A 15,753-nucleotide genomic window follows, 5' to 3' on the forward strand; every position below is an offset into this window, starting at 1 on the left:
GGAAGGAAGGAAGGAAGGAAGGAAGGAAGGAAGGAAGGAAGGAAGGAAGGAAGGGTGGGAGGTCCGGCGACTGATGCTCACCTACCTCCTTGGGGAGAATGAACGATATGTGGTCTGCAAGTACAGATTACGCCACCATGAAATCTCGGTCGTGTCTTCTTTTGAGTCCAGTCTGGATCAGTCTCCGTCTCTCACGCTCCCGCTGTTATCGTTGAAGATGTTGATAGAAATTAATACGCCGAGGAGATCCGTCTGCTCAAGCAAGGACTCGGATTGTGTTTATCTGTCTTCACACACGGTTTCGAGGCATGGTGTTGCTAGCTCGCCTCCATGAGAACTTGGGCCTCTCTGGCATTGAACCACTCCTCCATGTTTCCACCATCTCTTGAGCTGTAATGGTGTCATGATGATTAGGTTCCTAAGTCTTTTAACCAGGGGTAAGGAATTGGACTTGTTCTCGTCTCATAAGCAGGACCCCATAAGTTGAACGCCACCTAGCCGCACTTGTAACTCACGAAGTCCAATACTGGATGTCCTCAATGACAAGGTACCTAGAAAAAGCAATACCATTCTTTCTAAGTTTCTTCGGTAACTAGGAACTCACACAAGGTATGTCTCCTCCGTCAGTTTCATGAGAAGAATGGCCTTGGACCTTCAAAGTCCGAAAGCATCGTTTTCAGTATCAACCCTTCCGTACATATGGTAGCCTCCATGTGTCCCTTTTCCTTGTGGAGCTTACCGAAGAAGTGGAAGGAAGCTAGATTTCATAACCAATTTCTATCTATATTGTTCTAGATATCCTATATACAGGCACTTGTCCTGCCCCCTTGGTTGAATCCGTTGATCAAAGTAAACCGCCATAGCCGTACATCATGGTCTCCTCAACAGGGTCTCAAACATTTTCGTTCAAACTGCCCCAGTACGGCAGAATGTCATGAGGCACCTGCCTCATCTCGAGCATGTTCATATGCGGCCTTGAACCGTTGTATTGTAGAACCTTCCGCGCCAAACTTTCCACAATGATAGTCTCCCACGCCGTTGCGAAACCTACTCAACTCATGGGACCTTTGCAGACTAGGCCATACACACCTCTCTGGATACTCTGATATCGATCCATGGTATATAAACAAGGATATCAGCCCAAAATAACTCCCAAGAATGCTATGGTGCATCCTACTCTATACACATACAACTCCCCTGTTTACTTCTCTCCATTCACAATCAATCGTCCTTCCCACCACACACTTGATCTGGTCAGGTCTGGGCTCATGTTACCTACTACAATCCCCATCTACAATGGCCACCAAGTTCGCCATCCGTCTGCACAACCGCTACACAACTCTCAAGGCTAAAGCCAAGGGACTTCGTGTCGGCAGCTATAGCAGCAACAGCAGCAGCAGAAACGGCGGCCAGAAACAGTGCCTCTGGTGTAGGATCCTCAGACGCAAAATCCCTGAGCCCCTTGTGAGGAACGCAGACATTCATAACTGGATGTCCTCGGACGAGACCCTTGTCGACCACCAGCCAGAGTTGCAAGTAATCCAAGACCTCAGCGGCACCTTCAACCCCGGAGAGAGATACCCCTTCCGTGAAGGCGCTGTTAGTCGCCTCTCAGCTAGGTCCAACGCACCCTCCAGCGTCTACTCTTCAGATGAGACCTGCGATGGCAGCGAACACAGCATCAGCAGCGACGGCGACGACGACGACGACGACGACGACGACGACAACGACGACGACTGGTCCACAGTCTACTCCTTCGACGAAGGAGAGGAGGAAACCTTCTGCGACGCAGAAGATGGTGTCCCAAGGCCAACCAGGGACATGGTGTCTCTGCCGTCGACGTACTCCCCCTTCGCGTCAGACCTTCCCAGTCTCCCGTCCGCGTACTGCAACCTTTGGGCGTTCTAAAAGAACAGACCCAGAATTCCTTCAGTCCTCAAAGTCGTGGAATCTTGCATGAGCAGCGAGGGCAAATGGCGGTATGGAGTGACCACACAGCGGACACCGTGCCGTCACTTCGTCGCCTTCCCATGATCCGCTGTCGTCGTCAAACTCTTCCACCTCCATCTCTTCAACCTCATGATCTGAGATTGACTGGCGTTGAGCATCATTAACACCATCACCATCACCATCGCCATCGTCTTCCACGATGGCCGTATCAATCTTCCACTGTCGGAGAACGTCATCCTGCTTGCGGAACATGACAGAGATGTCCCGCCCTACACCTGGCCCAGCCTCACTACCACTAGCGGCCAAATTCGCAACGCAGACATTCATAAGTTGCAGATTCCACTTATGACCAGCCGGAAAGAACTTCTTCATCGTTGGAAGCAAGATCTCTGTCGTCAGCCGTTCCGCCAAGGAATCAGGTGTCTCTTTTGTGTTGAAGACAAAGTTAGGAATAGGCTGGGATCGGGAAATACGTTGAAAATCCGGATGCGAATGCCACGACGTCCCTTGTGGCGCATCAGAAGAAGGCCATTGCCGAATGGACAGTCTTAGTGTCTTGGGGTGCGCAATCCATCTCTGACTGCCCGGCTCGATCGAGTCGTCGCTGTTGTCGTCTGTCAGGAGATCGGTCCGCATCCGCCGGATGAGAGAAGCAGATATCTTGCGTAGCTCGCCTTCAATCTGACTCATACTCTCCAATCCTTTGTACGTGTCCTCAATGCTAATCTGTGACGGCACATCGCTCGCGTCCTTGACCTCCGTATCGTCGACTCCGTGTAAGAGGCCCCACACCCTTTCTCCAACACCTCGTTCAGAACCAGGGCCACCGAGTAGCTTCTCCAGTGCGTCGGGCGAAGTCTGCTCGTGGGTCCGCACGTCGTAGACTTTTAGTGGTGATGTCTCCCTGTCGGCGTCGTCGGGTCCCAGGGGCGTCGCGAGGTACTTTTCCTCAAGCGCGCGCGACGTCTTGAAGCCGATGCCGGGGACTTTTCTAACCGAATGCGCATCCATGAACTCGGTGACAACAGCATCGTCGAAAAACATCAGAGTCGTCTGGTTACGCGGCTTGTTTACACTCCCCACGAGCTTGCTGAGCAGCTTGTTGGTCGATATTCCGACCGAAGCCGTGAAGCCAAAGTCCTCCTCGAGCTTCATGCGCAGATGGAAGGCCAGGTGGCTCGCCAGAAGCAGGCGAACGTAGGCAGGGTTGTTGAGATCTCCCGTACCAGGTGTCTTTCCATATACGCAGCCCGCAACTTTGGTCAAGTCACATGGAAACCCCTTTTCTGGATCCTTCTTGGAAAGGTGGAAGAATGACTCTGATAGTGAAGCCCGGTTGAGGCAGAACATGTTGTAGTTGATAATATCCGTGACGTCTGTCCATAGTCAGCCAACTTGACCTTTTCCCCGCGGTTTTAAGGTGCAAAAGCACACACCCATGAAAACTTCATCGAACCCCAACCTCTCCGCTTTGCGGTTCCACGAGTAGCCTCTCATGAAGCCGAAAAGCTTCTTGCTCGTGTCTCGAAAGGGCGTCAGGTCCTCACCCTCAATGATGACGAGATTCGGGCAGAGCCGCTTGGCTTCCGTGATGAGCATGAGCTTCCTGACCCCTTGCTTGCGGGCGACGTAGTTGCACGTGGCCAGGATGTTCTTCTGCTTCACTCCCAAGGGCAGCGCCTTTAGCCGGGGGTCCCGGTTCTCAAAAACCGAGGCGTAGAAGCAGTCATAGTCCTAGGGAAAGAATTAATGAATGGAACATCATGCTTCCAATATCGAGAGGTTGAAATTTGGCAACAGAAAAGGGGCATTCTTGTTGCTTGTGAATTTGAGGGTTGACGAACAAAGTGGAGTATGATACGATCATCCCTTCGTCTCGGTGCCCGTTTTCTGGGCAGCTCCATGATTTTCGACTTGACTTTGGCTATGGTCCATGAGAGTACGTAGCCTCTCTTCGGTCGGTGCACGCCTTTCGGGTGAATCAACTCGATGCGTGTGTGACCCCCACCGCCTCTGATCCTCTCGGGCGTTGTTTGGTCGTTTTGACAGAAACGGGGTAAGGATCCGGGGATTGGGGGCGTGTGGTGTCAGTTGTGAACGGTGCGGCCTTGGCAGAAAAGCACGGGGGCGCACGGGATAAACGGTCGCTTATCTCACGCCCCGAGTCGCCCGACCCGACAGGTACGGATTGTCCACACGACACCGGCGGCCGCTTCCGAAGGGCAGAAGGTAACGCCGGTAGTGCCTTGCCCAGTGAGGTAAAGGTATGGACGACTAATTTACCTACTTTCCGTCGGACTTTCCAACGCATGACTTGCTGCCCATCTCGCCTTCCATTCTACCGTGAACTGCTACAACGTGCCAGAAACTGCATCGTTCCGGGTAGGCAACGACCCAAACGTCTCTCTGAAGAATGGAAGTACGAGAAGTGCATTTAGTTTCCCGTCTGCGCTTCTCGGCGCTGCAGATATCTCCAAACGACCAGTCACATCACTCTTCTGATGCATGTCGACTCTTACAGAACCTCTCTGAAACCGCACTTGTCGACATCCGATCAACATGCATAGCTGATGCCAACAACTTTGCCTACTAAACTTACCTCGACGCATCAACTGTCGCCCTACTTTCGGATGCCCAGATGGGCGTTTCCGAACCACTGTCACCAAAATCATTGGACGCCTTCTGGCATCCCAAACTGCCAAAGATACGCTCAGTCGTCCGAAATGTTCCAGCCACCCAATCTCTTTCGCACTTGCTTGCCCGCCTGCCTACATACTTGCCTACCTACCTACCTAAAACTTTGCGCTATACACGCATCGCGCGCCCGCCGCCGACGACGCCGCCGCCGTCCACCCTCCGCCAACCACCTCACCCATTACCGCACACCTACCCAAGTACACGACGACGAATCGCTCCAAGGCCCATCCCGAACGTATGACAGCTAACCAAGACCGCCCCAAAACAAGGGAATAGGGTCCCCTCTTCCGCTGCACGACACCCAGCCCGCCAGCCCACCGCTTCCCAAAAAGCGACCCTCTCCCTACTAATAAGGTAGCTTCTCAGAGGAAAGCGTAAAGCGTTCACCTCCAGTGCCCCCCCCCCCCCATCCCTCTTCATGCCTAGCCAACGAGAAGCCGTCCATCTCGCATGACAACCCATCCGTAAGCTCACATAGCCCACACCACCTCCACTACCTACCTTCCCTTCCCACTCCCGAACTACAGACTCCAACCGTAAGAAGGTAGGGGACCTTTCCAAAGCCACCACAGGCCCGATAGCTGGAGAGTCAAAGAGGGTCACGAGCAAAAATTCAGTGTGGTATCTCAGGGTAGCCTCTGCGTTGGTCGAAGGGGAGGGGAATAGGCAGATTGTTGAACCACGCCGCCGCCGCGGCCGCCTCGCGCGCGGACTGAACAAGTTGAAGAATAATAAGAACCCCGCTTTCCACCATCGTCTGCCTTCCTCTCCCCTCCCTCTCTCTCCCGTCTCATCTTCACAAATCTACACACAAGACACACAAAAACTACCAACAGCACATCACAAACCAAACAACCGCAAACATGCAGCCCATGACCAACGCCCACACCAACGCCTGCCCCAAGTGCGGCGCCGCCACTGCCTCTACCGCAAAGACCTGCTCCTCTTGCGGCGCTGTAAGCCTCACCCTTCTAGACCCCTCACTCATATCAATACCAATCATCTCACCTCACCTCACCTCGTCTGAACTTTACAGCCCCTCCCCTCCCTCTTACATCAGTAAACATACACTGACATGCGCTGCCCTACCATAGACCTGCCCTGCGTAAATTCAGTCCTTTAGTCTTTTGCGAAATCATAGCACATTAGCGAAAGCTATGCTCATCGCAGAAATGTCACCTGACATGGACTGAGAGTTGGACGAGACTCATAGACGGAATGGAATGAGATCAGAAACACATACGCCCTCACACTCCTTCACGCACAATGTCGTGTTATTGTCATTGCTCATCCAGCCAAACAAACGCACGGGGTTCGGACGGGGTTTACGACGAACAAGAGGTTCACTTTCGTCTTCATACTTTGACGAACCAATCTCCAGAGTCAAGAACTCACTCTCGTCCCCCCTACACATGAGAATAAACCAAATCAAATAGATACCCCCTTTTGAGAATTCATATTCTATAAATGCCCATGCACGCGTTCCCGTAGCATCGCATAGTCCCCTCTCGTCCAAAATACCAAACAGGGCCATCCCCTTCACCAGAGGCGGGGCAGCGTAATCAACGTGACACCGCTACCCAACTCTGAAAGCAACGGCTACCCTAAAAGCATTCACCCATACATCTTAAAGTCGCCTATGTTTAGAAACTCATTGCCGTCATGTGCCGTCCTGTTGGTAAAAGACAGAACTAGGCAAGAGCTAGTAAGTATACTCCATCCAGCGACTTCCATCCCAATAACATCAACGATATAACCCCGTGTTGCCTGGGCTACCTTACTTTTGCGTGTCGCGACCTCTCTCTTCGAGATCTGGTGCCTTGCCTCTATCCATTTTTCATCTCATCTTCTATACCCCCTGACACGTGAGAATGACGGCGATGACGATGCTGTAGAGGGATCAGAGCTGATGTCAGTGTGGACCGGCTTTGCAATGGGCACAAGGCGATACGATAATCAACGTGAATAGCAATGAACGGTCAGAGGCGATTTAAGTTATCAAAGACCTGGATTGAGAGAATCGACAAGAGAGAAGAAAACGCAGCCAGGAAACACATGTCCATCTCCGCCATCTAAAGCTGCGAGGCGTCAAAAGAGAAAAATAACACGACAAGATTTATGATGTAGCCGGATTCGTCGCAATACTACAGCCAGACGAGCCGATTCCACAGCTGAAGACCGTTGCCATACCGCCGTTCCCCGAGGTTATCAAACAACTCACTGTCCATCGTCACCCAGCAGCTGCCGGCCGCGCCAGCCAACAAGCCCTTTCCTCCCCCGAGACCGTGAGAGACATCCGTTGTAGAAATCCCTTTCCTCGCAGCTTCTTCTCGTGGGGATTGTGGCTAGCTGGTGCTTCTCCCAGTCACCGTTCGGCAGGGAATGACATGGATTCAGTAAAAGACGCCCCGCAGAACCAGATACGGTGACACGCCCATCGATGTGGTGCCAGGTGGGTTATGAGACACAATGTTGAGCAAAACTCCAAATTCCGAGAACCTATGCAGGCAAATATTGCCCCCGCCTTCCAAACCGCCACCAAAAACCCTTTCTCATCCGAAAAGTTGGGAAAAGACAATGGAGGCTGGGACCTTGATGATTACAAATGGGGGTTGTGGTCGAAGAGGGAGAAAGGGTTTGGGAAGTTCGCCCATTGGGTATTTAGAGCATCAAGCACTTGTGCTTCTTGCCGCTGCTCCGGCTGCGGGAGAGCAGAGCAGCACGCGTGGCGTGCTCGAAAACCTCGCGGACACCCTCGTTCGTCTTGGCGGAGCACTCGAGGTACTTGTACGCACCGATCTTCTTGCGGACTTCCTCACCCTACGAAACGAAATTAGCATGCAATGGTGGCAGCGAGAGACGTCTGAGGCCGCCGAGCATCTTAAGATGCCCGAGGCGACCCCTATCCCAGTGGAAAAGATAAGCTTACCTCTTCAGGGGAGACGGGCTTTTGGCTGGTCTTACGCAGCTCCTCAATCGTCTTGGAGTCGTAGCGGAGATCCTTCTTGCAACCGACAAGAATGATGGGCAGACCCTGGCAGAAATGCAGGACCTCAGAGATCCACTATGGGAAGAAGTGCACGTGTTAGCGAAAGTTGCTTATCGGGTGCAGTCATTCAATGCGAAAGGGGAGAGAAGGAAAAAAGCAAGCATACCTTCTCCTGAACGTTGTCCAGGGAGTCGGGGGAGTCGACGGCGAAGCAGATTAGGATGACGTGGGAGTCGGGGTAAGAAAGGGGACGGAGACGGTCGTAATCTTCCTGGCCAGCCGTATCCCAAAGGGCCAGCTCGACGTGCTTGCCATCAACCTCGACATCGGCGACGTAGTTCTCGAAAACGGTGGGAACGTAGACCTGAATTAGTTGTCAGAATATTGCGGGATCGGAAACGGATTCTTGAAAGGCGGGTGTAGCATCGGTTGGCTGGATTGTTGATGGGTTGATGCATCTCAGCCTGGCTTCGTGATGGGGGAAACAGGAGGCGGTAGGCCGCGTCGGCGTGGGGGGAAATGGGTAATCTTACCTCAGGGAAGGTACCCTTGGAGAAGACACTATTGAACTAGTCAGCATGATGAAGTCTTTGATGATGAGGTATTGTCTGTCTGTGTTTTCATTTTTTCGGCGATGCGACGATGCAGGATTGGTTGTCGCTGGGGGCCCAGGCGGAAGCGGAGAGGGAGGCAGACAGACGACAGAAATCGGGAGGGAGAGACGGGTCAATACTCACATCAACAAGCAGGTTTTACCGCAGGCACCGTCGCCGACGATGACGAGCTTACGGCGGATCTCAGCCATGGTGTCTGTATTGGATGTGAAAGTGAGAAAGTGAGCGAGCGATGAAGATCGGATTGAGTTGCGGTCGGTTGCGAGGAGGTTGAGCTTGTTGGCGGAGACGAGGAAGATGGAGAAGGAAGAGCTGCGTCGGAAGGGGGAATCTGAAGGTGGAAGAGAATGGGATGGGTAGAAGTAAGGTAAGGTCACAGTAGTACCTTACGGGTGGAGTTCACTTGACGACGACGCGGGTGCAAGCAATGGAACAGCAGGGCAGATTTGTGTTGGGGGGTGTGGTGTGTGGTGCGTGGTGCGTGGTGGTGGTCCTGGGTGATGGACGGGTGGTAAGGTACTTCGTAGACAAGTGGTGTCAGAAGAGGCGGGAAGGAAGGTGAGAAAAAAAAAAGAAGGGAGCCAGGCCAGCGAGAGCGAGCGGGAAGACCTGGCACTGGCAGCTGCAGTGGAAAATGGGGGGGAAAGGGAGACAAAGATTTGGGTGGAGGACAGGCCAGTGGACAGGGTGCAGGCGCAGACGCAGGCGCAGACAGGCCTAGTTGACTGCGTAAAAAAAGGCGACTAGGGGGAAACGAGGTCTCCGTACCGGCCCAGGTACCTTAGCCTTTAGGCAGGGTAAGGTACCTCGTAGGGAGGTGCAGGTGCAGGCAGATGCGGGACAGGACGGGATGGTCTAGGCTTTGTTTTTCTGGTAGTGACTTTGTTGACATTTGTTTCTCGTCCAGTGTCATCTGGAGACACACATACGCAATCACTGGATGCTGTAGAAGATGACGGGGACAGGTAGCCAGGAGAAGAACAGCACGGGGTAAGGTATAGACTAAAGTAGGCAGTGGTAGAGCGAGCACAGGCAGAGAGCATGATAGAAGCAAGCGTATTGCTGTACCACGCGATATTGACGTACCTCGGATAGCAACTTGAGTCGCCGGTATCTTTTGATAAGTGAGATGAGACGGGAGTATCTTAACCTTACCTCAAGCTAAGGGAAGATGCGGAGTATCAAATGCTGTTCTGCTGATATCGTGTTTCCCGATACCCAAGGTAAGGAAGGTGTCTAACAGAGCAGGTAGATCAGGTACTTTCCTCTCTGCCAGGCGCATGTATATGGGTGTGTGTCGTAATCCGATCACTGGTGTGTGTTTCCTAGCTGAAATATTGGAATTGAAGGCGAGGATACGGTGACGGTGACGGTGGATGGGGCCGGGGAACTGGATGGGCCTCTGTGCTCCCTCCTCTCTCTCACTCTCTTTCTCTGTATGTCTCTCGCTCTGCTGATTGTTGACCTCAGTCTTCCGTCTGACTAGTTTGTTTGACCGATGACTGGACTGGGCTGGCAGTTTGGTCTGGTACTGGCAGAGGGATGAGACTGCAACGGGGCTGTCCGACCAGTGAATCCCAATCCAATGTGATGAGAGGGAGCCGGGACTGTTGCCCGCGTCCTTGTTTTTTCCCTACCTACCCTGTAAGTTTCCACGAGGCAGGTATCTTTTCGCTGTGGTATCCATATAGTTAGTACTTGTTTTCTTCTGGTTGGCGGGTGAGTGCGCGCGTGTCCTTATTATTAAGGTACAGAATTAGGTCCTGAGGCAGCCACACAAGGCGAATTGAATTGCAGGTTGGAAGGAAGGGGCCGTTACGGATACAGGGGGCGGGGTGGCTTTTTAGGGGGGCTCCCTCACCTCGGTGTCTTTCAATTGGGTGGCGACTTCCACTACTGCGCCGTCGTCTGGCCCCTGTCTTGCTGGCCTTGTGGGAATCTCGTGCGCTGGACCACACCTGCCAACTGCTTAACAGCAAGGTACCTCACTGCTGTTGACGCCTGTGTGGACTGCTTCAGTGACGTGACGTAAGGTGCCCTTTGGAAGGAGGATTCAGTAAAACTTCAGACGATGCTGATCGGTCCGGAAAGGATAGAGAAGGTGACTGCAGATGTAGGCAGGCAGGAAGAGGCAGCTACCGTGCTTGCGTGCCTCTGTCAGACCTGTTGCATTGGCGAACAACCTGGAGATACAAAAGGTAAGGCAGGAAAGTGGTGGGTGACAGATGTGGAAGCCGAGAGTGCTGCGATAAGGATAAGGCAGGGTAGCTGCGTCGATAGTGGTTGATCTGCAATGTCAATGTTTGGAAGCCAGGCGTGCCATGTTGCCAGACAACCAAGACCATTCGCGATCAAGGGAACCGGTGACGAACAAAGCCTTCTTATGAAGTGCCGAGCTGACTGGCCTTGCATGCCTATCCATCCTCCAATCCGCGTATACCCTTCGGTTTCTCCTCAGTTTGTTGTCCTTGCCCGAGAGTAAAACCCGGTCTCTTCCTCTGATGGCCGTTGTAGGCCTCTAGCGCCGTCGGTCCTATTCCTCTTCATATCCAGGACTCTTCACCTCTCCAGGCACATATCCAGGTAGAGTCCAAAGACACACAAACCAACGACCAACGATACAGCAGTGGCATCTAGTCCTGCAAGTGTCAGCCTCGCCCGTGGCATCTCGACGCCAGTTCTTTGTCGTCCTACCTTATGCATTTGACGTAAACCCCTTTTGCGCTGAAGTAGTGCTTAGACCCAAGCATGAATACCTCGACCAGATCCATCTCGGGGAATCGGCCAAAATCGCTATCCCCAGGGTCCAAGCTTGGGCTGAAACCCGATATGCAGTGGTCCGTCAAGTCAAACTATCATACACATATCCGCCGTCATAATGAGTGTTGACCACGGACAAGCCAACAATTGCCAGTCTCGTCAACCACTTTGACAAGCAGTTGGTCGAGCAGCATGACGACTTGCCAAAGTTCGCCGCCTCAACCCGGGAAGTGCTGTTTTGCTGATTCCTGAGGGAGCCAAACTAACGGACTAGGTATCTCTTAGTCTAATATTCCCATCTGCGGTGAAGTGAGGCGAAGCCACATGCACTTGACACCAAGACGCCCTAGGTACAGTCATGCTTCTATTCCACTGATTCAGGACTCTTGCGGTCAAGATTACCGGGACCAGCACTGCAGAAAACAACCTCTCGATAACGATACGTTGCCCTGCGCAATCCTCTGGTGCGTGCTGGATCTGGCAAGTCTTAGCCTGCACAAGCTCCAAGCTATCCCTCCACACTCTGCGACCATTCGTGCATATGCGCCCACAACGACAGGTACGTGGCGGAGAAGATGATTGTTGATCGGAACCATAACTCTGCCCCCGCCGTGTTGCGGTACCGAGATCCTTAACGCCGACCATACCTTGAGCTTGGCCCATGTGACCGAGAAGACAGTCCTCTTGTTCATACCAGTCAATTGTTAGCTGTTCTCTCAGCAGTCTCAGCATTGCTGTCTTCTTCGAGTATTTCTCTCCCATCCAGAAAGCTTTCAACCTTTCAACAAGAGCGATACGAAGGAGGCACGGAGGCTAGAGAGAGCCGGTGTCCGGCTTTTGTTGTCATCCCTGTGTGTAATCGTAGGTACCTCGGGATGACGCCTTGGTGGATGCTGCTTGCGCCGCACCGCGAGGCGGTACAAACTTCATAGTCCTGGATCTAGGACTCAATCCCTGCCGCCACACTTCACAGTGCCTTGCTGCCAGGGACTGTGCGTCGGGGCTGGACGCTCGGCTCCTGAGCCGCTGCGCGCCTGTGGGTTGACTGATGTGACATGCCACTGACTGACCGCGACTCTGAATCCTCATTAACGGCACTAAGAACAGCTTCCGCCAGCTGACGACCAGAATATCGAATACGGGAAGGAAGCAGCCGCACCATCTTTAGGAAGGAAACAGAGCAAGACAGTCGAAAGGGTGTGCAGATGTCTCGGTCACCAACCACCTTGAAACTCTTGTCCAGCCTCGAGTCCCAAGATCTAGGAAAATAGGGGTCTAACGATCAACCAACCTTTGGCACCGTCGCTATACGTTCTTGTGACCATGCGCGCCATGTCCTCCGACAGCGTTGGTTTGAATACTGAACGGCCAAGACTGTATCGACAGAGACCGAGGCGAATGATTTACTTCGTCACGTTAGAAGCAGCCATCTGCTGGCTCTATCAGCAGCTTTGGCCCAAGATTCCGCAAGCCACTCCGAGTCGTTATCCGCATCTTCCCTTTCCCATGTCTATTCTGGGACATGGCGCATGAGGGATCATCGTAGGTGCTGCATAATGGCATCGCTGGCCTTGGATGGGGCTCGGACGACGGTCATGGCCGCAGCGCAGCGCAGCCGCTTGATACAGGGAGATTGCAATAATTGATGACTTGCAAATCGTCCAGTGGCCCCCTCGTTTTCTCTTTCGTCAAGACCCGAGAAGCCGTGTGGTTATGCTTTGTTGCCGGAGCAAGCGCCGGCAATGAACCTACATGCGCATCAGAACTTATCTCACCTTGCCAATGTCACCCAGCCGAGTCGCACTGGATAGCGGATACTTACCGCCATCTCTCCTGGGGCCGGGGGATGTGGGGTTTATTCATTCATCCGTCCACTGCAAGCTTGGCACCGACACAATGGGATGGTCTTTTCGCTTCCCAGTACCAGGGCAGCTGTCAGGTGGCCCATGCGCTACGTTGCGGTCCGGCATCTCTGATTATCCGTGCCGCTTCCCTAGACCCACCCAGACCCCGGCCCGTAGCTGCAGGGGCCGTTGAAGCTCCCGACCCGTCTGAAATTTCCAAATCGCCAATTCAAGGACGTCGACGACAGACCATCGCGGCTCCAGCTTCGCCGACGCCAATCCACCCCCGAACCCGCTACTCAACCGGACGCAAAACCCGACGGCCTCGACAATTCGATCGACCAGGTTTCAACAAATCCAAATACCCTTCCCAATTGGCCGGGAGCCATCCGCCAACGATGCAGAGAATCATCAAGCGCACGGTGCAGGCCGAGAAGCAGGTCGCCCGGCGCATGAAGAAGCGTGCCCGCGGCGAGGGCGGTGCTGAAAAGGCCCAGCGCTTCAGGGACCAGAAGAATATGCTCACGGAGCTGAACCAGGACATCAAGGCGGCCCGTCTCGCCCGTCAAGAGAAATGGGATCTCGGCCCCTTGGCCCCGCGCCGCGATATGTTCGAGACCTACGGAGCCCTCCAGACGAATCGCCAGGGCCGTTCGACTCCGCTCAAGCCCGACGAGATTGAGGCACGGTGTGAATGGGCCGGAGGAGTAGAGTACCTCAACCTCGCCGTCAAGGACCGCGTGGTACTTCTCGAGGGCCCAGAAAAGGGCAAGATTGACCGTATTGCGAGTATCAACCTCGAGTACGGCACCGTTCAGTTGGAGGAGATTGGAAAGGTGAGGCTACAACACCATATTCACTTCCACCAGGACAACAAAGCAACGTTGGAGAGATGGGGGAAGAGAAGCTCAAGGCTAACCAATCGTCCATCAGGTCACCGTCCACGTCCCCGAATCATTCCAGAACCTCCTCGACGCCCCCACAACACAAAACGCAGCCATGAACATACCCATCTCCGCCATCCGTCTCGTCCACCCCATCGTCGACCCTGCAACCGGCGTAGCCCGCGACGTCGTCGTCCGCCAGCTCGCCCGCGGGCCCGTAAAGTGGTCCCGCACCACCGGCTGGCGCGCCTGGACCCGCTACATTCCCGGCGCCAACATCGCCATCCCCTGGCCCGAACGCGAGGCCGAGGTCCGCGAGGACCAGCCCGGCGACACCCTCCGCCTCGACGCCGAGGCCGCCACCTTTGTGCCCACGCTCCTCTCCCCGCCCATGCCGGCGTCCGTCATCGACGAGCTCCGCAACAAGTACTCCCGCTTCCGTACCCGCCACGAGGACGAATACATTATGCGCAAGGAGGCCGAGGAGGCCGAGAAGAAGGCCCTCAAGAAGGCGTCGGCCGACGCGCTAGCCTCTATGCGCACGCCACTGCAGGAGCTCAACCGCGAGCTGCGCGATGCCCGTCGCGCGCGCGGCAAGCCCGAGTTGTCGTCGGATATGCTTGAGAGGATTGGTGAGATTATGGCGAGGAACAAGGCTACTGTTCAAGGGGACACTTCCGCATGGAACGTGTCTACGCCCAAGTTGTTTGAGTCCAAGACGGCGGCGGCGGCGGCAGAAGTACCAAAGGAGACTGAGAGTCATCCTCCACCTCAATAAAGGGGCACCCGACCTTCACGAGGAGAGGGGGGCAACAAAATCAGGCGAGAGGCCAGAGATATTTGTAGTATGTATGAATAGCCATAAGAGTTGTATTTATAACAAAGTTGCGGTATGATATGTTTGGTCTAGGGCGATGGTCAAGTGAGGCAAACATGTCAGCCCCGTGGGAGTTCCAATTCAATAGTTGTCATGACTCTTGGATACCAACTTTGGCCAAGGTGTTGATTGTTATGTCTCGCGGTATAAATTTCTCCTTTCGCATGTTGAAGGCTGCATCTCCAGGCTTTTTTATCCCTATCCCTATCCTGCCACCTTCCTGTCCTTCTTCCTGCCTATCTTCCTACTTATGTCTCTGCTTATATTCTTACTGATTTTACTAATTCTGCTAGCGGTCTAATATTCATATTAGTCTACTACCCCTACTGAACCTCTTACCTCTAAACCCTCTCTACGACTACGACTATACCCATCTAACCATATTCCCACGCCATAACGGTACACTCACCCTGAATTTTTGGCATCCTACCACTAAATGTATATTGATTATGCAGTTCATATCCAAGGTTTGTCTTCCTCTTCCTTGTCTCTTTGCCAACAGCTGACCAGAACCAGACTATGGGAACCCTCGTCCAACGTGCGGGCATGCCCCCGCTACTACCAACAGCAGCACGACGTCAATTCACGGCTGCAATTAGTCGCCAACGAGCCTACCCTTCACACGTAGAAGAATCATCTCATCCCGTTCCCAAGTCGTCCAGTCCCGTTGCCGAGTCATCCCATGGGCACTCATGCGATGATGCACTCCTCTCCTTGAGGGCGGAGACGAAAAGAGACCACCAAGCAATAATGCGGGCCGTGGCCACGCCCTGGTGGCGTAGGATTCTGTGCTAGGCGATGCAGACTGCTGGGACTCTTCTTGTCGGTATGTATGTTGATATACACGTCAGCAGAGCGGGTGCTGCGGCCGGTACGAAGCCAAATGATCGTATATTAACTACGTAATGGGGACATGGAAGGAGGAAGTTGATGGGCAGAGCTTGATTGGTCTGACGACCGCGTTCCGAGAGTGAGAGACTTAGTTTCCGAGGATTCGAATGATCTCGAACTAGGGTTGAGGGTGTAGATGAGTTCCGCCTATTGGGGAGTTGGGGGCGCACATCATGGTCCGAGAAGAACTTCCAGGTTGCAGCAATACGGGAAAGCGATACAGAAAAGCGATACATCCAGCGTCACG

The 15,753-nt window shown here is 53.6% G+C and overlaps 5 protein-coding genes across 5 annotated transcripts; 3 read left to right on the forward strand and 2 right to left on the reverse strand.

The window, feature by feature from the left end:
• Positions 1–1,296: 1,296 nt before the first annotated feature.
• Positions 1,297–1,908, forward strand: CPAR01_06264 (uncharacterized protein; the record flags this gene model as incomplete). Its single annotated transcript, XM_060490538.1, has 1 exon — positions 1,297–1,908. One exon carries the CDS (start codon positions 1,297–1,299, stop codon positions 1,906–1,908), a length of 612 nt encoding a protein of 203 aa, XP_060352004.1.
• Positions 1,909–1,929: 21 nt separating this feature from the next.
• On the reverse strand, positions 1,930–3,854 carry CPAR01_06265 (impB/mucB/samB family protein; the record flags this gene model as incomplete). The annotated part of the gene is made up of 3 exons (XM_060490539.1): positions 1,930–3,326; positions 3,387–3,684; positions 3,795–3,854. The coding sequence occupies 3 exons, from the start codon at positions 3,852–3,854 to the stop codon at positions 1,930–1,932; spliced, it is 1,755 nt and encodes a 584-aa protein (XP_060352005.1).
• A 509-nt stretch (positions 3,855–4,363) lies between these two features.
• On the forward strand, positions 4,364–4,543 carry CPAR01_06266 (uncharacterized protein; the record flags this gene model as incomplete). The annotated part of the gene is made up of 1 exon (XM_060490540.1): positions 4,364–4,543. One exon carries the CDS (start codon positions 4,364–4,366, stop codon positions 4,541–4,543), a length of 180 nt encoding a protein of 59 aa, XP_060352006.1.
• A 2,765-nt stretch (positions 4,544–7,308) lies between these two features.
• On the reverse strand, positions 7,309–8,441 carry CPAR01_06267 (Ras family protein; the record flags this gene model as incomplete). The annotated part of the gene is made up of 5 exons (XM_060490541.1): positions 7,309–7,467; positions 7,577–7,711; positions 7,803–8,000; positions 8,170–8,197; positions 8,374–8,441. The coding sequence occupies 5 exons, from the start codon at positions 8,439–8,441 to the stop codon at positions 7,309–7,311; spliced, it is 588 nt and encodes a 195-aa protein (XP_060352007.1).
• Positions 8,442–12,856: 4,415 nt separating this feature from the next.
• Positions 12,857–14,516, forward strand: CPAR01_06268 (KOW domain-containing protein domain-containing protein; the record flags this gene model as incomplete). Its single annotated transcript, XM_060490542.1, has 2 exons — positions 12,857–13,690; positions 13,788–14,516. 2 exons carry the CDS (start codon positions 12,857–12,859, stop codon positions 14,514–14,516), a joined length of 1,563 nt encoding a protein of 520 aa, XP_060352008.1.
• Positions 14,517–15,753: the final 1,237 nt, after the last annotated feature.

The sequence above is a fragment of the Colletotrichum paranaense genome, assembly GCF_030867605.1.
Source record: "Colletotrichum paranaense strain IMI 384185 chromosome Unknown Scaffold_4.1, whole genome shotgun sequence".
Taxonomy (NCBI): domain Eukaryota; kingdom Fungi; phylum Ascomycota; class Sordariomycetes; order Glomerellales; family Glomerellaceae; genus Colletotrichum; species Colletotrichum paranaense.